The sequence below is a fragment of the Colletes latitarsis genome, chromosome 14, assembly GCF_051014445.1.
Source record: "Colletes latitarsis isolate SP2378_abdomen chromosome 14, iyColLati1, whole genome shotgun sequence".
NCBI classification, from domain to species: domain Eukaryota; kingdom Metazoa; phylum Arthropoda; class Insecta; order Hymenoptera; family Colletidae; genus Colletes; species Colletes latitarsis.
In genome coordinates this window covers 20,538,121-20,556,879 of record NC_135147.1, presented here as the reverse complement: position 1 = coordinate 20,556,879, position 18,759 = coordinate 20,538,121, and the positions used below count along the sequence as shown (strand labels likewise).

At 30.7% G+C, this 18,759-nt stretch overlaps 1 protein-coding gene and 1 long non-coding RNA gene across 2 annotated transcripts; one reads left to right on the top strand and one right to left on the bottom strand.

Annotated features, from left to right (window-relative positions):
* Positions 1–91: 91 nt before the first annotated feature.
* On the top strand, positions 92–18,744 carry LOC143350314 (uncharacterized). Its single transcript, XM_076782349.1, has 10 exons — positions 92–481; positions 1,812–1,865; positions 2,151–2,238; positions 3,407–3,616; positions 3,752–4,004; positions 4,172–4,520; positions 5,064–5,420; positions 16,013–17,107; positions 17,226–17,750; positions 17,886–18,744. Exons 1-10 carry the CDS (start codon positions 422–424, stop codon positions 18,693–18,695), a joined length of 3,801 nt encoding a protein of 1,266 aa, XP_076638464.1. The 5' UTR covers positions 92–421; the 3' UTR covers positions 18,696–18,744.
* Positions 3,930–13,320, bottom strand: LOC143350317 (uncharacterized). The gene is made up of 4 exons (XR_013081083.1): positions 12,905–13,320; positions 12,698–12,808; positions 5,178–5,404; positions 3,930–4,058 (listed from the first exon to the last, which is right to left on the bottom strand). It is a non-coding gene; the product is annotated as an uncharacterized LOC143350317 (long non-coding RNA).
* Positions 18,745–18,759: the final 15 nt, after the last annotated feature.

The window sequence follows — 18,759 nt, the reverse complement described above, 5'->3', positions numbered from 1 at the left end:
ATAAATCATGAGAATAATTCGTTGCGAAATAATTTGCAAATATACGCCCCCGTGAGTTCTCTGTGATTACATCCATTATCGTCCAATTGCCTCAAAGAAGCCAACGGTACGAGAGAATTGAAGGAAAACCAAGAAATCGACTTAGAGGAAAAGTGGAAACACCCGATTACGTGATAAGAGAGACACCATCACCCTTCGATAACGCAGAAAAACATCAACGTACGATGCGCACGCATCCATTGCAACCACCGTTCATACATAGTACTGGAGGAACAAGGGGTGAAAACGGAAGCTCGCGTAGATAGGAAGGGTGCAGTCGCCTTAAACGTCTGCTTGATCCTACTCTTGCATCGGACCTTCCCTTTAAGCTTTCCGTTCATTCGGTTACACTTTCGATTCTTCCCTTTAACTACCACCCACGATGACTATCGATGCCACCGAGAAAAGCTACATCTTGGACGCGAGGAACAGCTACGAGGATGTAAGTAACGTTTAATTTATCGTAATCTTCATTGTCCTTTGATCCTACGTAGGGATGTGCGCGATACAGTAAAGACTGTTTTCCCCGAACCTCTACCCAGAGAATCGCAACGATAAAATAAGCGTCGGTTGTTTGATTAAAGAAGTACACTAAGGGATAACTCGATTACCGAGAATATAGGATTTTACGTGATCCATTTACCTGTTTTAAGTGATTCGCGCGACGATTTTCCTGTTTGCGTGTGTTGGTTAACAGATGCGCGCAAACAGATAAATTGATCTATCACTCGTCAAGGTTGATTAAATCGCAAACCTTGATTAACGGGTGAAAATGAAAACGAACGTATTAGTCTCGTCGAAATTTAATAGAAGAGTAGATTTGTATCATTTACAAAAATTCGTATTTCAAAATATGGAAATATAATAGATATAGATTCTACAATTTGCACAAGTTTGTCATTTAAAAATTTGAATCGAAATTTTAACAAAATGTTTTATAAGTTGTATAAAGAGGAAAAATGAAAGAATTCACAAAATTGTTCTGAATACAGTTTTAAGAGTCATGTTCATTTGAAAAAAAAACAAGTAAATCTTGCACTTCAAAGGTTCTGTACTATTGCAACAAAGGAAAAAATCTATAAGTCATCTCACATGTGTATATGGATGCTATATGGATTAACATTTTCTGAGAGCAAGGGGGTTATTGACCTATTTATTGAGGAAAACAATTAATTAATTTGCAAACGAAAAATCATAAAATGTAATTGGCACATGATAATATTGTTATTTAAAATTAATATATATATATCATATATTAATCAATATACATATATAAATTTCAATAAAATTAATATACATATATAATCTTGTACATCATAACAAAATATTTGTATAGAATGAGTTTTAACATGTCATAAGTGCATCCATAAATATGGTTCAATAGGGTGGGGCACTTGAATAGAACAGTTTAAATATTTTGAATAACATACAAATAAAACTGTCTGGTATATAATTAAATTGGATAATATACAGAATATAATGAATTTTTAGAAAAGTATGTAACTCCCATGTTTGATTTACATATTTATTTTGTGTATGTGTTTAGTGGAATTTTTACTTCAAAACTTGAATATGATGATGTTTTGTTTCACATAAAAAATTACGAAATCAGATTTCTGTTATTGTTGAATAAATGATCAAAATGACTTTTTAAAATATTTTGTTGTAATTTCGTTTTAAAATAAAAGGATAATGCAGTACATGGAATGTGTATTTCATGATAATATTATACTGTGAATGCTTAATCAACATTTTATTTTGATTCCAAACAGGGTGGCAGTCTTGGCTCAGAAGAGTCTTATGATGATATGAGACAATTAGTCGGGGTAAGCAATAATTAATTAACTAATCCAGAATCGTGATTTACTAACAAACCTTTTAGTTGTATCTAATGAAATCGATTTTGGATTAATTTGGACTCTACTTTAGTATAGATTCAAAATTGACTTCATGTCTCTTTCTTCTTTGAGTTAATTTATTTCAGGTTTTCATTCTATGTATCAAGACAGTATGGATTTGATGTTGTTGTCAGTTTATTAATATCTTCACTTTTTCTCTGAACAATTTTTATTTTCTTATTACTTGTAGACACGTAAAATTTGATTTTGCAGGAGAAGGAGGAAGAATCCGGAAAATTCAATAGTCTACCTCTGGCTAGTTTTAACTTCATCAATTCCATTATTGGCAGTGGTGTCATTGGTAATTTGGATACATGATTTAAAAAATCGTTCTTAAACACCAAAGTTTGATCAATATTCAAAAAGGGTATCATCTTTGAATAATCAGATATTATTCTGTATATAACGAAATTTATTTTGAAACATCCTTGGCATCTCTATTTGATGTGTTCAATATTTTCAACTCAAAGTATTTTTTAAACGAGGCATCCTGTACATAAAGTTATATAGATAAAGATTTGGCTCAAATCATCATGATATCTGTAACTATATGCAAAGACTGCTTATGTCTTTTTTATTGAAGAAATCTGCTTCCTCTATTCAGAGTTATTAAAGGTATGAGATTTTTAAACTAAGCACGTATATTCATTTAACGTATGCTTTAAACGGGGCGCAAACCAGCGTCAAAAAGATCGTAGCTCTTGGAAATACTGTTGATACTTTTGAATATAACGCGCATAGCACCTTTTATTTGGTGACTTATTTTTGCTTTTCTATTCTATACACTGTTCTGCCCAACATTGAATTGTTTAAAACCATTAATTATATAAATCTAGTGTCTCGAAAGCTTCTATACGAAATCTGTATTTTTCTGCATTTTTTTGCATGTTTAATTTTTTGAAAAATCGAAAAAAAATTCTTGAACACGTATCTCGATAATCACAGTGCACCAGATCTTTTACGTAATTTTCGTACTCGATTAAATACGAAAAATAGGCACAAATTCAATAATCCGAATTTTCCCTAGAACTACCCTTCCGAACAAGATAGAGGGTTGAAACTTGGCACAGAATGTTTTATTCTGATGCTCTAGTGATGAATCAATCGTATGTCAAATTTGGTTCAAGGGCTCATGTGACCCCCTTATTCGGCTATACCCTTTCGCACGTGTAATACTTTGTAGACAAAATCAAAATCCTTGGCCTTCTTTAAATTCAGTGATTCGTATTAGCTTTGTTTTTTCAAGCGACATTATTGGCTTGATGCCTAACTTCATTTGGACATTCTATATGACGAATGATTCATCGGGAAACACCTGTCATAGTGCTGGTTTTGATCAATATAATTGAAGCATAGTGGATAATATCAAAATTGATATTATTTTTTTTCAAAAATAAAATGAAGATTACTTTGGTGTTTAAGAAGTAACAATTATTTTCAATCATTGAGAAGGGCGATGAACGTTTCAGGCATACCCTATGCCCTTCATCAAGCTGGATTCGGCCTTGGGATAGCATTACTAATATTAGTAGCTGGTCTCACTGATTACTCTTTAATTTTAATGGTCAGAAGTGGCCATATTTGCGGAGAGATGAGTTACCAGGGTTTAATGAGAGCCAGTTTTGGCCGTACCGGATTTTACATTCTCACCACTTTGCAGTTTATTTACCCATTCATAGGTAAATACATTTTCCGTGTAACATTTTCATTATTCCATAGGTTCATTCGGTATCGTTTAGAGAATGTACTTGAATACACTTTTACGTACAAGTACCATTATTCGTGGGCTAAATTAAATCTTACGTTCTTTACAGCGATGGTCTCTTATAACGTTGTTGTCGGCGACACAGTGACGAAAGTTCTAATAAGGGTAACAGGGATGAGCGAGACGAGCATCTTCGCTCACCGTCAAGTGGTAATTTTTTTCGCGACAGTCTGCATTACAATACCACTGTGTCTTTACAGAAACGTTGCTCGTTTGGCCAAGATCTCTTTTCTTTCGTTGGTCTGTGTCGGTTTCATACTCTTGGCCATCTTGATTCGGATGGGTACGATGTCCGCAATTGTGTAAGTGACTCAATCCATCAAAGATTCACATACATTCAATAAAACATGCAACACCTGGTAAAAAAATACTTGATCAAACCAGAGTTGGGCAAGTTTTATTCAGGACTAATGAACATAAATTTTAGATTAACAGTGCCGAAAATGATTAAATATCAATCGATTTTCAGGCCAAGCCAGGAAGATAGTTGGCGATTCGCAAACTTCCCCGGCATAATACCCTCCGTTGGAATTATGGCATTCGCCTTTATGTGCCATCATAATACGTTCCTTATCTACGAATCCATAGAGAGAGCTACGCAACAAAAGTGGGACGTCGTCACTCATTGGTCACTTTTCACTTCGTTTTTGATCGCGACAGCCTTTGGGATAATCGGATACGCCACTTTTACCGCGTACGTTCAAGGTGATCTTATGGAGAATTATTGCTGGGACGATGATCTGATGAACTTCGCAAGAGTCATGTTTAGCGGAACTATTCTCTTGACCTTTCCTATCGAGTGCTTCGTTACAAGGGAGGTGAGTTTTCGATTTTCAAAAGAAAACTCATAATCCTTAAATATTTTAAGCACATAGTAAATGCCCACTGCGTCATTTCGTAAAAATCCTAATACTAAAATAATTGTTTAAAATGTTTTAAAAAAGTAAAAAATTAATATCAGGATAATTCGAGTAATGTGGTTTTTAAGCTAAAATTAAATAAGAAGAGAACGCGAACATTCGCACGAGTCTAATTAGGATATAATGACGATCGGAGTAATGTAATAGTATGTGTAATAACTGGTGGAAGTGGGTGGATCATGAAAGGGGAAATGTAGAATAATGAGCAGGGGAACGACGTAAATGCAAATACATAGCGAGTACGTGGTAGAACGAAGTATAATGAATAGAGGCGAACGATGATAGATCAATACTTACAGCGAGCGAAATTTGTATATGCGCGCTTCGAAACTTACGATTTTCGTCACTTATTTGTATCGGGTTCCGGAGTTTTGAGCCGTGGAAAATTTACCATACAGATTTTAGTAAAAGTTAATCGTGCATTATTATATTTGATCGCAGGTAGTCCTAACAGCGATTAAAGGGACGGACGAAGTGGAGGATCACACAGCATATGTTCCTAATTCCGACAGGAAGTACTTGATCATTACACTGACGATAGTAATTGTGGCATACCTGATCTCGATGTCTACGGATTGCCTCGGATTGGTCCTTGAATTGAACGGTATCCTAGCTGCTGTACCTTTAGCCTACGTTCTTCCTGGCCTCTGCTACCTCAAACTCGAAGAGGGACCAGTTCTCTCGCCCAAGAAGCTTCCCGCGCTAGGTCTGATGACCGCAGGCGTATTCGCTGCTGTTTCCGGACTGCTATTGTTGATCTTGAACTGCGACACTTCCAGTTCCTGTGTGCACGGAAAGGTAATGCCATATTGTATCGATAGTTCGAACAGTTCGTCCTTTAATTCGAGCACCAGTACTATCAGTCCGATGTAACTTTCACGTTGAAGAACGCGCAAATCGCTGTTTTGGATCAGGTACTTTTGTACTTTTGAAATCGAATTTAAATTCTGGAATGAAATGGTACTCATAAAACTGTTTTAAGATTTGCTTTTTTTCGTAATTTACACAACTTATAAAAGAAATATTATCGAAAAGCACGAAAAGTGTTTTACTGAATCAAAAGACGAAAATCAAAACTATTTCTCCATGATTTCTAATACAGGTAGGATAAAATTTTAAACGCCAAAATAAAGTAAAGGAAAAAGCAAAATAAACGTTATATGTTGAACAAAAGAGAGCTTTAAAATAACAGTTAGGGTATGTCGAAAACGACGTATCTTGAGAATTTATAAACATTTGCCTGTTAAATTTATCAGCATTTATCTTGTTAAAGATGTGAAATCGAATATTTTTAAACCAAAGATTATAGATGATGTATGCACCACACAACTTGCATTGAACAGATTTTTTTTTCAATAATGCAAGATAAGATATTTTGAACAGACGAACAGAACATGTATTGAAAGCTTTATTACTATTATTATTAACTTTGATATTAATTTTAATGTTTTCTAATACGAGCTGAGTAAATTAAATTCTGTACATAATAATTAAAGCTTCCTAACAACATACATTGTATTAATATTTATTATTGTATGGGTGAACGCTACCAACTGATATTTAAATGATTATTCTAAAATATATTAATTAGTGTTACATTCAAACTCCAAGTGAAACAAAATAGCAATGAAAGATTAAAAAATGATTGTATATATAGCTTTTATTACGTTTAAATTGTTCAAGCATTTTTTTATGAAAGGTTGTGAAAGTTACTCAGCTCTTGTCAAATAGAATTTACGCGTACCTGGATGAAAACTTGTATAAAAAATATGTATAATTAATCAAACGGATAAGTAATTCTGTAATTGCCAGCATGCAACGTAAATACGAGCAGGAATTGAATGAACAATAACTTATTTAATTACATTATAATTATTTTTATTTTTAACAAGTCGAATAAGTATGTCAGATATAACGCGGCTGCTCATAAATGAAATCAAAATACTACTTTTAATTAGTTACTATTAAAAACTTTTTTTTATTAATGGCAGTGTGAAAAGTGTTCAATCTGTCTTAAATTTAATTGTATATAATATTTATTGACGAACACAGCTGCCTGAAAAGTAATACTTAAAGTTATAAGGTCATTTGAATTGATATTGCTTTCTTTATGGCAGGAAGTGTTAACAAACTTAATATAGTGAAGTAAAAGTTGGACGTATTTAAGAAAATATTTATTAATATGATTGTCGATTGATCCAGTGAGTCAGTAGACACTGAAATAAAAAGGAGAATTTTATTCTTCCTTTTTGATGATACATACTTGACTTGATAAATAAATAATAAAACTAATACGTGCAAAGGAGCATCATTCCCATTGGATGTAAACTCAGTGTAACCGAAAATATTGTTTGTCGATAAAAAGAATACTCATTATAATTAAATAACAAATAATATTAAGCTGTTACGACACTATTTTTCGAATCTTTATCGTAGAAGCATATAACGAAAAGAAAAGGTTAGTGTACTACGATTTTGTATTAAAAAAAAAGGGTAACACGATAATGTTCATTTATTTGTTATCACATTAAATATTTGTTGAATCGTAAATTGATGAATTTATTGTCTTTTGTTATTTATATTTATTCGATATTTATTTTAATATCTTACAAATATTATTTTTAATAACTGTTGATACTTGAAAGTTTAGAAATGTGTTTAGAAAAGGGTGTAATTTTTTTTTAATACGAAATCAAACTATTTTGCTTTTCAAAATCGTATAGGTATAACAGAATAAATAAATAGATAAATAAGAATGTTTCGTGAGATTTAGTGCAACTATGAAATGAGGTATTTGAAAATTTAAAATAGGATCATTTTTATTTAATCCGATGTTATTAAATTATTCTTTTACAATTTTCGTTTACATCTTTCTAACCATATATTACCAACATGTATACAACTAAATTAATCGAAAGTAACCAATATACTAAAATATATAAATGCATTGATTATTTAGTAATCAAATGAAATGTAAATCGTCTTATTTTGAATTCAAGAATATTTTATCTTTCTGTTGCATTGAATCTTAAGAAATGCAATATATTAGGCCTAATAAGTATTAATTAATATAAATGAATGCTACTCATTAGAAAAGAAAAAAAACAACAATCAAAGACCACTATAACGAAAGTATTTAACGAAAATTAATAGGAGAATGAAATATTTAGCTCATGTTCCAATTGAAGTCTTTATGATCAAGAGTTTGTGCAAAATCTGCCGAGTGTCCGTAAATTTGTACATAACATGTGTATAAGTGTATATGTATTCAACTTTCTGCCTATTTATATAGATTATATATGTGAAAGTATTACATTTTATAAACTATTGTAAAATAAACTTATTTGTACTATCTTTAAACCGCGTATCCCATACATATTTTTACTTAATTTCGATTTTTGCTTACGAAATATGCTTCCATTGTACAGGAAAAAGGCATGAACAACTTTCACTTGTATATAACACATTATTTATAACAAATCAGTTTTCGCTTCTTTTTGTACTTTTTATAATTGACAAGACTTTTGAAAAGTGTAATACTTTCTTTCACGAAAACAATTTTTCCGATCGTAAATTCACAGTAGTTTATACGCACTTTTTATATTAGTTCGATGAATAGAGACGTTCTCAAAATGAGTCTTACCGATGTAAAATATATATAATGATAAACAACAGTAATAAAAGATATAATAGTCATTAGATAGTGAATTCACTGACACAATGGAAATTAGTGCACAACAGTTGAGAGTATATTATACGGACACTCGGTGTTTTGTTAATTAATACGAACGAAATGAGATTGATTGTTGGAAATATGTACAACATAAAACGAACAAAAAATAGTCATTACTGACAATCGTGCGTTGCAGACCAACAATTAAGAGACAAGTATGAAACAAAAAACGATAATTTGGAATCACGATGAAGATATTAGTATAGTATATATTATATGTATACTATATGTATAAATTTGGGATCTTTGAAAAAACGAAACAGGTTCCTAATTTCTTAAATAATCGCAGTCTTTCATTTATAGCCGTGATTGTATTTTTCTATAATTGATTTACTCTATTCGAGCGAAAAGAAGTAAATTTTCACAATATGGCATATATTTTCGCTTATTTGTACAGCTATGAAAATAGATTTATAATCAACTATTCAACTATTCAACATAGTTTATCTGTCTTGAAAGAATCGTGTGAGTTAGCTTATTACTCCATCCAATTTATATATTTTTTTTAATTGATTACTTAAGTATTTCGTCGTTATAATTGGCTTTTAAGCGCATTTTTTTTTTATAAAACTATAACGTTTTTCGAGACGTCCATTTTCCTAATTCCAAATTTTTTTTTAACCGCGTTTAAGATGCACAAAGAAAACGCCATAAAATAACTTGTACATAGACGATCTTTTTTCTCAAATAATCACACGGTGCAATAATTAATTGTGATCTAACCCGTTAGGTGTAGAATATCCCTTGAAGTATGTATTTTTTAAAACGATAAACAGAAATTCATTATTTTTCACAAGACTGTACTATACATAAATATGTTATTATCTAACGGGTTTATAATGTATCTAAGAATTGTTCTGATTATGTGTGATGCACTGTTTATCATTAGTCAGTGTCTTTGATGAAAACCATGAAAAACTCTGTTAAATCAGGATGAGTAATCATCGAAAGACACGATACTAGAATACTGAATAGCCAGTTAGCCAACAATTTTGAATCTTCATGCACCATTCACTTTAAAGCAGTTATGAAGTTGTATAAAATTGAAAACATAGCGGACAAAGGATATAGTACTTAGTATTTTTTGTGAAAGACTTCATACGATTCTTGTTTGTGTCCAACTCTCGGATATAACCACGTTAACTTTTATATGTATGTGTATATCCGATTGAGAATATCTTGAGACCAGAATTAATCGATGATATACAGGGTGTTCGGCCACCCCTAAAAAAAATTTTAATGAGAAATTCTAGAGGCCAAAATAAGACGAAAATCAAGAATATCAATTTCTTGATTGAGGCTTCGTTAAAAAGTTATTGAAAAATTAAATTACAAAATTTGATATCATTCTGAAAAAATTATTTTTGGTTGTGGGGGTCAATTACAATCATTTTTGGTCAATAAACACACCCCCGAAATCCTACGTACTTTCGAGAAAAAAGTTTGGATAGGTGCTCAAATTTTTCGGCGAAAAAAAAAATTTCAAATCGTTCTAGAAAAAATATTTTTAGTTACAGGAGTCGATTATAAGCATTTTTAGTGAATAGACATACCCCCGAAATCCTGCGCATTTTCAAGAAAAAAATTCCTAAACAAAAATCTAATATGAGGCCAGCAATGCTTCCCTAAAATTTCATGCGAATCTTTAAAATGTCATAACTTCTGAACGGATTGGACGATTTTAATGTTGAAAAAAGCAAACTACGCGTATTTTGATGGAGAATATGTACAAATTGCAAAAATATTCGAAAAATTGTTCCTTGACCCCGTAATGTTAGAAAAACCCCATAAAAATGGTCCAATTTTCAAACAGCCATAACTCCTACAATAGTGAATATATTTCAATGAAACTTTTTTCTGAAGTAGAGCTCATGGGTACCTACAAAAAAGTATTAGACAACTTTTCTGTAGGGCGTCAAACAACATTACTAAAAAGGAAAAAGGAATTTTTAAGAAAAATCGACAGGGGGTAGGTGCCTAAATTTTTCGACGAAAAAAAAAATTTTTAATTAATTCTAAAAAAATTATTTTCGGTTGCGGGGTCAATTACAGTCATTTTTGGTCAATAGACATATCCCCGAAATCCTACGTACTTTCGAAAAAAAAATTTGAGAAGGTGCGAAATTTTTCGACAAAATTAAAACATTTCAAATCGTTCTAAAAAAATTATTTTTAGTTACAGGGGTTAATTACAATCATTTTTGGTGAATACACATACCCTCGAAATTCTACGTATTTTCGAGAAAAAAATTCTTTACCGAAAATATACTGTGTGACCAGAAATGTTTCCTCGAAATTTCATGCGTATGTTTAAAAAATCATAACTTCTGGACGGATTGATGGATTTTAATGATTCAAAATGCAAACAATGTGCAGCTGTTCGTAGATTGACGTTCTACAGGCAGAACTTTAAACGTTAATAACTTTTTAGCGAAGCCTCAATCAACAAATTGGTATTCTTGATTTTTGTCTTATTTTGGCCTCTAAAATTTTCCATTAAAATTTTTCTCAGGGGTGGCCGAACACCCTGTACAGATACGATCTTGTACAATTATTGTTATCAATTTGCAATATTAGATGCCGTTTTTTTAGAAACAATCGGTGTTTGTGTATTACAATACCATAACATTTCTTTCGACATTAAAAATATTTTTAAATGCGGCATTGCTTTGAAATTTCAGTCATCGAGCACTGGGAAACCGTAAAATGTTAGTGATAGGTTCATAGGAACAATAGTAGATCTGAAAATGGTTAGAGCAGAGTGTAATAGGGCTTTGTATTGAAAATGAATAAATTTTAAACACCCGAGATTCTTATTCGGTTCTGTACTCGCGTGCAGAATCTATCTTCGATAATTTTTCTAGTAATGAATGTTAACAATTTTTTCTTCCTATATTTAAACATTTAATTATTACACAGACCGAAACACATTTAAACTGTCAGGTCCAACTCAATATTTAAAAATATTATAATTTAAACAGAGAAATGTAAGACACGAATTTTTATTTAAACTTCTTATTTTTATATGACCTTTACAATACTTTTCTGCTTATTGAAGCAACAGATTTATAAATAATGTTGAGCGACATCGTTTTTAATAGACATTATTAATTAATTATTTAAATGACTCTGTTCAAGGCTATTTTGTAAATAATTTTTAGTACATTTCATGAATATTGATAGACATTGTCTTAAATACATACATCTTTCTTGTTCAATATTTTAAAAATATTTTGAATATTGCGTATGAAATCTTGCAAAACATTTAAAAGATTTACACTTGAAGTAAATTGGTTTACATGTTTTATAATGATTTACTTATACAAAAAGCTTGCTTCCTTAATAGTGCATTTTATACTTATTAAAATAATCAGATAATTTGTTTGCTGTTAGATTACTGATTAGTTCTTCATTGTCATTCATACTAATTTGTATTAAAACTGCATCTGTCTGTACTAGACAGCCACTTAATTCTTTTATGTGTTTTGAATTTGAGTCAGTAAAATTAGCAGTAAGTATGTTCTATCTATGGGGAAGAACATATGTAGAGATTACAAATAAACCAAAATATTGTTAAACAATCGAATTTGCTACCATAGCACCACATTTAGAGGACCCTAAACATGCGGGATTTGAGAGAAATACTTTTACTACTTGTGGGATAATCCTTTACTGCTTACAACTAGAAAAGGTATAATGAGAAATTTTAAGAAAGAAACAGAAAGTATTAAAATTTAATTATTCATTATATGGATAAAGTTGAGAATAATTAACTGAATCATTAAAAGAGGAACAAATTTAAAATGAACAATCTTAGAAAGATTCTACAGGAAGTATATATATCCATCCGATTATGTATACAAGTAAGATCTATAGAAAAAGTACACCTATTCGTGTCATGATCACGTCCAGCAAGAAAGTTTGAAAAATGCTAAGGAATAAATTCAAACTTACTGGTCAGTATTAAATATTTGCAAACAGAATGCTAAAGTACCCCGAATGTTTAAAAGGATTAAGGAATCAATTAAAGGCATTCTGCAATGAGGGCCAATTAAATAAAACAATAAGATATATTAAAAGAGTACCTAGGAATGTGGATAATTCTGTGACATGCATCATTTAAAAAAACATAAGCATCTAATAGTACATTATTAAAATATTTGCGATTTATGAACTAAATTAAATCAAGTATTAGGTAATTTTAATTTGTATTATATCATTGCATTTACTGAAACATAGCTAACGTAACTTAATATATTTTCTACTTGACTTAATTTTTATGAGTACAAAATGTGGACAAAACAAAAATGTGCATATTTATAATTTTTGAAAAATAGTATACCTGGCCTCTGTTTGATGGAGTTGATACATATTGTTCAGCAAATTTGTGTTAAATGTAAGTGTAATTTCAATTCTTGTGTTATTAGAATAGTTCACAGAATCTTTTTATTGCCTGTCAAAACCAACAATAATCATTATGTAGCAATTAATCAAGTTATGGATATTAATATAAATGCTAAATTTATTTTATTTGGCGACTATAATTTACCTCATTCTTTAGTATGTATAAAAGCTTCCCCAACACCATCGCATCCACAATCTCTGGATTCCTAAATCATGAGAAAATTAGAGCTAATAATTGTATTTGTAATAACACTCACGTATAGAATAATTACGTATATCTTATATACGTACATAACTTTTGAAATTTTCAAATGGCAACCATTATTCGAATTATAAACGATTAGTATTTCAAGCACCCATGTTAAACGTGTAAATAGTGAACTGTTATGTACGTCTAGTATTTTAGAAATTTACGTTGCAATTAAATTTTTTTTCAAGTTTATGTTCACTTTTCTCACCACGTTTCCAATATAATATATTTTGTGAAGGAAGAAAAGTGTGTTAATTAAAACGATCTATAGGTACAAAATAACGAACTTGTAACTGGATTCAAATAAGATACGCGTGCGTATAAGATGTAACTATCTAATGCAGTGATTCTCAATCTCTTTTCTTCGATAACCCCCTTCGTCCCTTTTTTATTTGTTTATTTAACGTTAAATTTATTTAATGTTTGAAATTAATGCTTAAATTAATTTGTACCTCATTTATTTAATATGATTCTTTTGTTTCTTTCGGCCATCGAAGAAACGACGATCCAATATCGAGAAAGTATGATTTACACACTAACATTCATTTTTTCTTATTTTTCGAATTTAAAAGAAGGAAGCATAAAAATTTTTCGAAATACATACTACATTCGTCTATACAAAATCGTCCCTTTCAGTTCACATATCGCCTCCGTTGAGAATCACTGATCTAATTCTATGAAAGCAGGTACAGTTAGATGAGCGCGAAACAAGTTTTGAATTGAATAATATATAGTAAAGTGTAATTGCTTTTCTATGAATCGTTTTATTTACAATAAACTGAACTGTTGATGATTATCATAATACTCGTAAAGCATCAAGCTGATCTGTATGCATTAAAAAATTAATGTATATGTAATGGTTATATGCCTATGTAAACGCTCATCTTTTCGGTTAAATGATATTTTATTTCTTAAATACACCGTACTTTGTAAAAAACTTTAATTTACTTTAATAAGAGTATATGTTAATTTGAACATGAAATTAAGAACACGAAACCGGAGAGTAATAGAACGAACAAACAATAGATTTGCCCTATTATAAATGCGTTACAATTGTAACCAATAGTACTTGAATAAATGCAACTGTATTTACTCTGTGATACTTGTGTATGTTTTGTTGAAACATGTCTATACTAGATATGTATATTTAAAACGAAATGTAATGTTGATTGGACTTGAGTAATAAATTCAAACAATAAGAAATAACAAGTACATATTTCAAATTATAATAGAGTATTTGTACTACCTTAACCTTGTTTACTTTCAATACGAATTTATTTGTGTTTTCTTTTTAGATTGAACAAAGTAGATAATTTTTTAATATTTGATTAACATAAGCCTGCAGTTAAAAAACTACATATTCTTTAATTTAATTAATTTTAATTGATTAATTTACGATCTATAAGCATGCAATGTATCATTATGAATTGATATCGAGCGTTGTATATTGATTTCTTAAGTAACGTTTACATATTTGTATATGCACTTTTGTGTTTTTATTCATAGAAATAAATAATTATTAACATGTATCTACTCCTATATTACATATGGATCAATATGATTATTTATTTAACGTAAAAGATCGAATTAAATTTTCATGTCACTTTCTGAACGTAACAGGGACGATTATATTAATTTTTGTTATGCAGTGTGTACAGAGGTTAGGAAAGAATGGAGAGAATATTGTAAGAGGGTAACACGATTAACAAAATCGATAGAATAATAAAAAATAATCAAAAACTCAATAATAAATGCTTCTATGTTTGATTCCTCAACTCATTCCGTTTTCTATTATTTCTCAAAATGTTCAAATTAAAATTAATCACAAAACGAACGTAGATTGATGTTAATTTCCATAACAATCATTAACATTTTAAAATGTCTCGAAATTGAATAATTAATTCACATTAATTACCGCGATCTGGTTAGCACATAGTAACTTGCATCAGCCTTATGTGTTTTTGTATTAGTCGAATCATTTTTTGTATTCCTTTACAAAAATACAACTAATTTTACTGATTCTTTCTGTTAAATTTTAATTGTGAATTAATTAACAAATTTCTTTGTAGTATTCTCGATAAGTTTAAACAGAACTACATTTCAATAATTACAAGTACATTGAGCATGAAAAATGTCAAAAACATCTTCGGTTTCCGAGGAGGGGAGTTGAAGTCGTAGTTTGATTTCCAAATGCATTAAAATGGAAGTTTCGAAAAATGATCAGTTAGCTGATACGTATGAGAAGATCTATGGAGACGAATGTCGGATTTGTTTGAAAAGGGCTGTTGAAATTTGTGAACTATTTCGAAATGGGGACGCTATACCTCGTAAACTTATGGCCGTTGCTTCCGTACAGGTTAGTTTGCCACTCTTTTTCTGTGATAGTACATGAAAATCGAATTTCGTTCAAATTCAATCTTTTGTTTCATATATTCTTTAAAATTTAATATTGTATGTTCTTTGTGACTTTTGAAGAAGTTTTTAGGATTGATGTGATTTGTCCTGTTAACTCCAAATGACTGATGCCAACAAGAGTGGATAGAAACTATGTAGTTTGAAATTTTGAAAAGATACAACAATTAGAACTCACTGTGTTTTCAACAGGTTTAACATTCTACACTTGGATTTCTTCAACTGTTTGGTCATAAAGCAACTATTTACATGACATGTTATATACAAAATTTCTGTTAAAACTTTCCACTTTTTATGATAATAATAATTGTTTATGGTAAAAATCTTCAGTGTTTCCAGTAATGCTTGTTTTCACTAACCGTTTTTACGAATTTAAATATAGAATATTAAACTTAATATAATAACAGTTTTATCTACAGAATTATATTGTATGTATAGATAAACAATGTTAAAATCACTCATAACTGAAATTTGTAATATTTGAAGTAATGTATTCAACTTTTGATGACATAAATATTTATGATAATAGATTGTTGATAGTATTAAATTATACATTTTTCATACTAAAACAATACATATTTTTATTTTTAGGTAGAAGAAGGAGATGGTTTACCCCCAGTGATTTGTTTGCCTTGTAATCAACGTTTGGATGCATCCTATGATTTTAAATGTCAAATACAAAATTCAAATGAAAAACTCCATCAGCTTCTCAAATTCAAGTCTTCTTCTCATGATTCTGTTAGCAGCGCCAGCATAGTCACAGCAATAATTGCTGATGTGATATCTAGTGTAATATCTTCTGAAAAGGAAAACAATGAAAGGCAAGAAGTTTGTTCTACAAATTTCTGTCCTGATAATTTTTGTTTTCCAAAAGATGAAACCTCTTTTTGCTTGAATTCAGAAAGAAACTTGTTTTGTTACGAAAGAGAATCCCAGAGTCAATTAAGTAACATAGAACAAAAACAACACACAGAAAGTGTTAATGTTTATAAGAATCTATTAGAAGATTCTGTGACACAAATCAACTTGGTTAAACAAGAAGAATTGTTTTGTTTTGAAAGAGAATCCCAGAGTCAATTAAGTAACATAGAACAGAAACAACAGACAGAAAGTGTTAATGTTTATAAGAATCTGTTAAAAGATTCTGCAACACAAGTTAACTCAGTTAAAGAAGAAGAATTGTCTCTGTTTGATGAGCATGTGGCACAGAATAATGTAGTAGACTCAGCGAGTCAAATTAATTCAATTAAGGAAGAAGAATTGTCTCTGTTTCAAGAACACGTGGAACAAAATAAAAATACTCCATTTAACAGTGATGTAAAAAGTGTTGAAGTGTCAGATCGTCAACAAACAGAAGAAACGTCAAGAACAGATGGTATACAAGATGATGAAGAAAAACCTCTTATATCGCGCACAATTAGATTACGTTGTTCACAGTGTATTAAATCCTTCCGTACAAAGGTGGCACTACAGAGGCATGCTATCATACATAAACGCAAAACTAAAATACGATATGTGTGTTATGTTTGTGACAAACAGTATTCAACTCTGGCAAAAATGAAAAATCATGTTAAGATTTATCACGAGATACATGATAGGAAAGAAAATATACAAGATAAGAGAGTCAGTTATGAACAAGAGAAAGATATTGCAAACATAAAAGATAAAAGAATTAATAACCTTCAAGTAAGCGTGTATTAAAATTTATCTTTGTTTATATGCATCAGATTCTGTTTTAGTTTGCAAGTGTTACTATAATTATTCCAGTGTTTAACTTGATATTGTTAATATTTTTATATTTTAGGATAAAAAAATAAAAATGCAGAAAAACGACGGCTCTTTAAAGGAACAGCGAAAAAGTTTCAAATTTATTTGTAAAGTTTGTTCAAAGCAATTTACTTATCAGAAGTCTTTTGTAACACATGCTAAAAGTCACGCGGAATATAAAAAAGAAGTGGATGATCTTTATCAGTGCCCAGTGAAAGAAAAGTCAGTAGAAACTGCTGAAGAAGAAGAAGAAAATGAAGAGGAAGAAGATGATGAAGAGGATGACGAGGATGAAAACCTTCCTGCTGAAAGTCTACAGTGTACTCAATGTGGAAAATTATTTGCTACAAAGAGAAATCTTAAGAGGCATCTTTCCACGCACAGTGGATTAAAATATACTTGTGAGACTTGTGGTAAAGGATTTTCAAGAGTAGATAAATTGAAAGATCATGAACAATCGAAACATAAAGTTGAATTATTTGCTATCTCCGATTTGGACGATAGAGACGATATGGATATGGATAGTATAAACAGGGGAGACTGTATAGAAGAAAGAAAAAAAGTAAGTTATTTGAAATTATCAGATATAAGATATTTTGAATATGTTCTTATGTAAACTTATATTTAAACTTTTATAATCAGAGTGAAGAATTCCTATTCTTTACAATAATTTTCACAGAATTGGAAACTGTTTTAGGATCGTCACAATAGACCACACAAATGTACAATTTGCCCTAAATCCTTTGCGCAGGCTCAGTCCTTAGCAAATCACATAGAACGTCACAAACGTGTTAAAGAAACTCAAAAGAGGTTCCTTTGTGAGGTTTGCAGCAAGTGTTTTGCACAGAGCGGTTCTCTTGTTGCGCATATGCGTACACATACGGGTGTCAAACCGTATGTTTGTAATGTGTGCAGTAGGGCTTTTACAAAGAGCACTTATTTACAATTGCACTTACGCACGCATAGTGGAGAAAAACCTTATATTTGTCAGTATTGTAGTAGAGCTTTCGCTCGTGCAAATACATTGGCGCGACATATAACAATGCATACAGGAGAAGCAAAATATCATTGTCAAATTTGTACAAAGTCCTTTAGAAGACTGACCTCGTTAAATGAACATACGTACACGCACACTGGACAAAGACCGTATGCGTGCAAAATTTGTACGAAGAGATATAATAATGCTGGATCACTTTATGCACACAGAAAGAAGTGCAAGGCGCAGCAAATAACTAATACTGGATTTGCGGTTTCCGTGGAAAATTCTGTACAGCAACAGGATGTAAATCTTTCACAAGTTTTGATTTATTCTCAAAGAAAATTAGTGGAGAACACAACTGTTGGACAAGTTCCACCTACACCGCAATACATGATTGCAAATGTGCACAATCAGAAGAGTTTGGGATCAAATATTATTCAACCGTTTACGGTGGAAGACCCAAATGTTTATACAATTAATTCAAAGCAATTTAAGAACCCCTATTATACAATTTATCCAAATATGTAAGATAATAACGTGTGCGGAAGATTGAATAAGAATGTCTTTTTTAGAACTATTGGTGTGTTCTTTT